Source organism: Cebus imitator, unplaced genomic scaffold (genome assembly GCF_001604975.1).
Source record: "Cebus imitator isolate Cc_AM_T3 unplaced genomic scaffold, Cebus_imitator-1.0 Scaffold77, whole genome shotgun sequence".
NCBI lineage: Eukaryota > Metazoa > Chordata > Mammalia > Primates > Cebidae > Cebus > Cebus imitator.
This window is the reverse complement of record NW_016107392.1, coordinates 6,497,295-6,504,953: the sequence shown is the minus strand read 5'-3', so window position 1 is coordinate 6,504,953 and position 7,659 is coordinate 6,497,295. Positions and strand designations below refer to the sequence as shown.

Genomic DNA, 7,659 nt, shown 5'->3' with positions numbered 1-7,659 from the left:
GCCTCAGCCTCCTGGGTAGCTGGGATTACAGGCACAAGCCACCATGCCCAGCCAATTTTTTTTGTATTTTTAGTAGAGACGGGGTTTCACCATGTTGACCAGGATGGTCTCGATCTCCTGACCTCGTGATCCACCCGCGTCGGCCTCCCAAAGTGCTGGGATTACAGGCTTGAGCCACCGCGCCCGGCCCAGTTGTGATTTTTTTAAATTTATGCTCTCTATTTCACTGGAGATTTTTCCATTTGTATCTTGTATCATTTTTTTGTTTGTTTGTTTCTTTTGGTTGGACTTCATCTTTCTCTGGTGCCTCCTTGATTGGCTTAATAGTTGAACTTCTAAATTCTTTTTCTGTCAATTCAGAGATTTTCTCTTGGTGTGGATCCATTGCTGGCAAGCTAGTATGATCTTTTGGGAGTGTTAAAGACTTGTTTTGGGCCAGGTACAGTGGTTTACGCCTGTAATCCCAACACTTTGGGAAACCAAGGCAGGCAGATACCTGAGGTCAGGAGTTTGAGACCAGCCTGGCCAACATGGTGAAACCTCATCTGTACTAAAAGTTCAAAAATTAGCTGGGTGTGACAGCACATACCTGTAGTCCCAGCTATTTGGAAGGCTGAGGTAGGAGAATCACTTGTACTCAGGAAGCAGAGGTTGCAGTGAACCAAGATCACACCACTACACTCCAGCCTAGGCGACAGAGCAAGACTCCATGTTGTTAAGAAAAAAATGAACCTTGTTTTGTGGTCATGTTACTGGAATTGTTTTTCTGGTTTCTTCTCATTTGGGTAGACTATGTGAGAGGGAAGGTCTGGGACTTGAGGGCTGCTCCTCAGATTCTTTTGTTCCATGGGGTGCTCCCTTGATGTGGTCCCTTTTCCCCTAGAGATGGGGCTTCCTGAGAGCCAAACTGCATTGATTATTATTTTTCTTCTGAATCTAGCCACCCAGAGAAGCTACCAGGCTCTAGGCTGGTACTAGGAAGTGTCTGCAAAAAGTTCTGTGATATGATCCATTGTCAGGTCTTTCAGCCATGGATACCAGCACCTGCTCTGGTAGAGGTAGCAGGGGAGTGAAGTGGACTCTGTGAGAGTCCTTAGTTGTATTTTTGTTACGTGCATGGTTTTATGTTGATTGACCTCCAGCCAGGAGGTGGTGCTCTCAAGAGCACATCAGCTGAAGTAGCATAGGGTGGATCAGGCAGTGGGTGGGGCCATAGAGCTCCCAAGAGAATATAACTTTTTTCTTGGGAGTTCCTTGACTGTCCCACAGAGCCTGCAGCAGTAATCCACCTTCTTCAAAGGGTCTGTGGATTCTCTTGGCTTTCTTGGTAAACATTTATTTAAAGAAGATATACAAGGCTGGGCGCGGTGGCTCATACCTGTAATCCTAGCTATTCAAGAGTCTGAAGCATGAGAATCACTTGAACTCAGGAGGTGGAGGTTGCAGTGAGTGAGCCAAGATCGCACCACTACATTCCAGCCTGGGCGACAGAGTGACACCCTGTCTCAAAAAAATTAAAAATTAAAAAACAAAAAAGATACACAAATGGCCAATAAGCACATGAAAAGATGCTTAAGGTAATCATTATTAGGGAAATGCAAATCAAAACCACAATAAGATACCACTTCACACCCATTGGGATGACTATTACTTAAAAAAAACACACAGAACAAAATAACAAGTGTTGGTAAGGATATAAAGAAATTGGAGCCCTCATGCATTGCCAGTGGGAATGTAAGATGATGCAGCTGCTGTGGAAAGCAGTATGGCAGTTCTTCAAAAAATTAAACATAGAATCACTGTATGATCCAGCAATTCCACTTCTAGGTACACACCCAAAAGAATTGACAGCAGGGACTTAAAGGTATTTGCATGCCAATGCTTATAGTAGGATTATTCACAATGACAAAAGGTGGAAACAACCCTAATGTCCATCAAGGATGAGTGGATAAACAAAATGTGGTACATACATATAATGAAATCTTACTCAATCTTAAAAAGAAATGAAATTCTGATATATGCTATGACATGGATACACCTTGAAAACATTAAGCTAAGTGAAATCAGACATACAGAAAAGGACAAATATCATATGATTCTATTTACATGATCTACCTAAAATAGTCAAATTCATGGAGACAGAACAAAGAACAGGGCTGGGGGAAGGGAGAATGGAAAGTTCTTGTTTAAAGAATAAAGAGTTTCAGGCTGGGCTGATGGAAGAAATCCTGGAGATACCTGGTGGTGATGGTTGCACAACACTGAATGCACTTCATGCAACTGAATTGTACAATTTTAAATGGTTAAATGGTAAATTTTATAAAATGTATATTTTACCACAAAACAAATTTAAGCTCCTCTTATATATAGATGTATAGATATACACAGAAAAATAAAAATTTTAAAGGAAATAACCAAAGGAGAGAATATTTCAAAATTGGTAATAGGTTGATAGATAAGAGCCTATACAAATTGATTTAAAAAAAAAAAAACCACAAGAGCACTGAGTAGAAAAATTAGCAAGATATTGACAGTTCACAAATGAAAGAAAAGGCTAAAAACATGAAATCATCTTTCTCTTCACTGATATCAAATAAATGCACCTTAAAATACTACTCTTCACCATTGAAGCTGGCAGCGTATTTTCCTTTTTTTTTTTTTTGAGACAGAGTCTCGCTCTGTCACCCAGGCTGGAGTGCAGTGATGCAATCTTGCCTCCTTGCAACCTCCACCTCCAGGGCTCAAGCAATCCTCCCACCGCAGCCTCCCAAGTAGCTGGGACTACAGATATGCACCACCACATGGGGCTAAATTTTGTATTTTTGGTAGAGACAGGGTTTCACCGTGGGGCCCAGGCTTATCTTGAACTTCTGGCCTCAAGTGATCCTCCCTCCTCAGCCTCCCAAAGTGCTGGGATTACAAGCATGAGCCACCATGCTGGGCCAGATTTTTCAAATAATAACTACTCAGAGCTCACAAGTTTGTTTTTAGTGGGAAAACAGTTTTGAACAAATCTTTGAGAAAGCAGTAAGCACCCTTTGCATCTTTAATTCCACTTTTAGGAATCTCTCATAAGCCAAGATACTACCCCCCACAAAATAATACAACATAATGTTTATTGTAGAACCAATTATTACTGAGAAAAAATTCAGAGGAACACAGTCATTCAGAAATAAGGAAATGGCTAAAGAATTTATCTGACTTAATACTATAAAAATATATTTTTAAAGGATTTTAATGGCATGAGAAAAGTTTCAGCTTACAACATGGAGCTAAGTAAAAAAGAACACATAGCTGCATGTAGACTGGTCCCAATTCTATTCCAAAAGCTTGACTTGATTTCTGTCTGGGTGGTAGGTGATGTTTTATTTTCTTCTTTACGCTTTTTTTGTATTTTCCAAGTTTTCTACAAAGAACATGAATTTCTTTAATAATTTTATAAACGATGTTTATACCTCTCAATCTAGTAATTCTACTCATAGAAAATCACTCTAAAGGAATAATAATTTTTAGAGAGATGAGGTTTCATTCACCATGTTGCCCAGGCTGGTCTGGAATACCTAGGATTAAGTGATCCACCCCCTTCAGCCTCTCAAAGTGCTGGGATTACAAGCGTGAGCCACCAAGCTCAGCTTCTTTTTTTGTTGTTGTTTGTCTGTTTTTTTTAAGAGATGGAGTCTCACTCTGTAGCCCAGGCTGGAGGACAATGGTATGATCATAGCTCACTGCAGCACAACCTCCTGGGCTCAATCTATCCTCCTGCCTCAGCCTCCCATGTAGCTGGGACCACAGATACATGCTACCATGCCTGGCTGATTTTTTTCATTTTTTGTAGAGACAGGATTTTACCATGTTGCCCAGGCTAGTCTCAAACTCCTGGGCTCACTCGATTTGACTGCCTTGGCTTCCCAAAAGTGCTGGGATTATAGACATGAGCTACTGTGCCTGGCCTTGAAATAATTCTAAATACAGAAAAAGCTTTGTGCAGGGATTATTGAAAAATAATCTGGTGTTATTTATAATGACAAAATATTGGAAAATTTGGGGAAGGTAAAGTAAATCCTGGCATATGCACTTGGTAAGCTACACAGCCTGTTAAACCCAAGTTTAGGAAGAGTTTATAATAACATGATAAATGCATAGAATTAAGTGAAAAAATCAGGACACAAAATTTTATATGTAGTATGATCAAAAGTACATGTACCAGCCTAAGCAACATAGTGAGACCTCCATCTGTACAAAAAAAAAATTTTTTTTAATTAGTCAGGCATGGTTGCATGCCCCTATAGTCCCAGCTACTCAGGAGGCTGAGGCAGGAGGATCGCATGAGCCCGGGAGTTCAAAGCTGCAGTGAGTTATGATCGTGCCACTGCATTTTAGCCTGGCGAACAGAATAACCCTGCCTCCAAAAAATGGTACTCAAAACTGTGCTGAAAATAAGAAAAAGACTCAACCAAAATACAGCAAAAGATTAACACAAGGTACCTTTTGGTAGTAAAACTTGGGTTTATTTACCTTCTGTTTATTATATATTTTTTCATGTTCTCTGCAGTGAGCATATATGACTTTTAAATAGAAAAATGTTTTAAGCAAAACAGCTGACTTAGCCTGTGAATAGTGAAAATTGTTAGTGGTTGTTATTTTCCTTCTTATTCTCCATTTTCCAAATTTCCTACATGGCATTTATTGATTTTTATCATTTAAAAGTTTATATAATTTTATAAAAGAGCAATGAGCAAGTAAAGATGATTTCCTCTTCCCACTCCTATGAGGACTATTCTTTGAACGGAGCTGCAGCCACTATTTTCTGAGCTGCCTTTTGTGGCAGTCTTTGGGGCTACCCAATGCATTTACCAAGGAGAATTGCTCATTACCTCATCTCTGCAAGCCGGGCTGCTTTCCAATTGTTCCTTCTCTGTAATGCATTTGTAGCGCTTCTGATCTTTCAGAGTGAGGTGATGATTCTGGGATTAGCTTCCACCCACTTGGAGGCAGGTGCCTTGGGTCCAGGCAGTGCACACCTGTGGCATAGGGCAAGGCTGAGCAGTGAAGGTGCGCCCAACTCTCTGTCATCTACCTATCACATACCACACATGACTCATCCATAGTACAAGCAGTCAAATTGAGGTCTTTGTCACAGTGGGTTCTAAGTAACACATTTGGATAGAAAAATTAATTTACGCAATCGTCTAGTGCTGCATTCGTTTCCTGGGGCTGCCATGATACATTACCACAATTTGAGTGGCTGAAAACAACAGAAATCTATTCTTTCACAGTTCTGGAGGTCAGACGTCTGCCATTGAGGTTTCAGCAGGGCCACATTTCCTCTGAAGGCTCTAGGAGAGGCTTCCATGACTCTCTCCCAGCTTCTCTCTGTGTGTGTATGTGAGTCAGAGTCTCTGTCGCCCAGGCTAGAGTGCAGTGATGCTATCACTGCTCACTGCAACTTCTAAGGGTTCAAGTGATTCTCCCGCCTCAGCCTCCAAGTAGCTGGGACTACAAGCCCACACCACCATGCCTGGCTAATTTTTGTATTTTAAGTAGAGACGGGGTTTTGCCATGTTGCCCAGGCTGGTCTTGAACTCCTGACCTCAAGTGATCTGCCCGCCTCGGCCTCCCAAAGTGCTGGAATTACAGGCGTGAGCCGCCATGCCCAGCCTCTATCCCAGTTTCTGGTGGATGTGGGAAAACTTGGCATTCCTGTGCTGGCAGCTGCATCATTCCAATCTCTGCCTCCAGCATCACATGGCATTCTCTGTGGGTGTCTCTGTGTCCCTGTAAGGGTACAAGTCACTGGATTTGGAGTCTACCCTAATCTAGTATGACCTCATCTTAACTAATTAATTACATCTGCAAAAACCCTATTTACAAATAAGGTCACATTCACAGGTACCAAGAATTAGGACTTCAACCTATCTAGGTGGACACAATTCAACACACAACAACCACCATGCTGATAATAAAGTGGAAACCAACAATGTGGTTTAGACTTAAAGTTACACTCCAGAAATTCTCATTCCCCCGATCCCTACCACACCACCCACTACCCCAGTTTGCAGTAATAATAGTTGTTTACTGGCTAGGCACGGTGGCTCATGCCTGTAATCCCAGCACTTTGGGAGGCCGAGGCGGGCGGATCACGACGTCAAGAGATCGAGACCATCTTGGCCAACATGGTGAAATCCCATCATCTCTACTAAAAATGCAAAAAAAATTAGCTGGGCTTGGTGGCACATGCCTGTAGTCCCAGCTACTCGGGAAGCTGAGGCAGGAGAATTGCTTGAACCCAGGAGGTGGAGTTTGCAGTGAGCCAAGATTGCACCACTGCACTCCAGCCTGGTACCTGGTGATGGAGCGAGACTCTGTCTCAAAAAAAAAAAAATAGTTGTTTACCTAAAGTGCTCTTGAATGCCAAATTTACTATCTCAATGCACACCAACTGTTTCCTCAATTAGTGCCTCATGCATTAACTGTTAAGAGTATCATGGCCTTTGACGGTTACTGAAGCTCTCCTGAATGCCTGATGTGTTCTTGGGAGTAGTTTGTTCACATGTTGGGAGAATTGGCTCACCTGATCTGATTGATGCATTTGCAGTTCCAGGAGATGCCTACACCGATTATGTAGCTACAAGATGGTACCGAGCTCCTGAACTTCTTGTGGGAGATACTCAGTATGGTTCTTCAGTCGATATATGGGCTACTGGTTGCGTTTTTGCAGAGCTCCTGACAGGCCAGCCACTGTGGCCTGGAAAATCAGATGTGGACCAACTTTATCTGATAATCAGAACACTAGGTATGAATTGCATTTTATGGCAACAGAGTTGCTGAATTGTTATAGCATTCGTATGTTATTGTAATTTAAAAAACAAAACAAAACAAAAAAACGAGCTGTATTGCGTCTCCAAAGTGCCACTCAGGATGATTATTCTGGGGTCTGGGTTTTAGCCAAAGCCCAATCCTTTTTTAAATATCTAGAACCATAACTCATCTCAGGGAGTTCTCAGATGCCTTTCCAAGAAAAGTCAATTAGCCATGGAATAAACTATACATTCACTTTACGTATCAGACAAGATAGGGATACGGATATGAGTCAGCTGCCTAGAGCTTAATCTAAGATGTTTGATCAAATGCAATTTCTGTCCACCGTGAAAGAGGTTTCCCCACTTTACTCCAGAACAGGAATCAGCAAATTGTTTCTGTAAAAAGCCAGATGGTAAATATTTTAGGTTATGCAGGCTGTACAGTCTCTGTTGCAGTTCCCCAACTCTGCTATTGTAGTGCAAAAGCAGCCATACACAGCATGTCCACAGATGAGCATGGCTGTGTTCCAACAGAGCTTTATTTATGGACGCTGAAGCTTTAATTTCTTATAGTTTTCATATACAACAAAATATCAAAAAATCTTTTTTGACTTTTAAAAATCTGCTTAGGCTGGGCATGGTAGCTTATGCCTGTAATCCCAGCACTTTGGGAGGCCAAGGCAGGCAGATTACCTGAGATCAGGAGTTCGAGACCAGCCTGACCAACATGGAGAAACCCCATCTCTACTAAAAATACAAAAAATTAGCCAAACATAGTAGCTTATGCCTGTAATCCCAGCTACTCAGGAGACTGAGGCAGGAGAATCGCTTGAAGCTGGGAGGCAGAGGTTGCAGAGAG

At 41.8% G+C, this 7,659-nt stretch overlaps 1 protein-coding gene across 3 annotated transcripts in view; it reads left to right on the top strand.

Moving 5' to 3' along the window:
* CDKL4 (cyclin dependent kinase like 4) overlaps window positions 1-7,659 on the top strand; it is a 55,138-nt gene that overhangs the window by 32,546 nt on the left and 14,933 nt on the right. For 2 of the 3 annotated variants that reach the window (XM_017532584.2, XM_037740013.1), the window contains exon 5: window positions 6,596-6,793. The exons of the other annotated variant lie outside the window; for it this stretch is intronic. In XM_017532584.2, coding sequence (XP_017388073.1) covers window positions 6,596-6,793 — 198 coding nt within the window. The remainder of the gene's footprint in view (window positions 1-6,595; window positions 6,794-7,659) is intronic. 3 annotated transcript variants of the gene reach the window in all.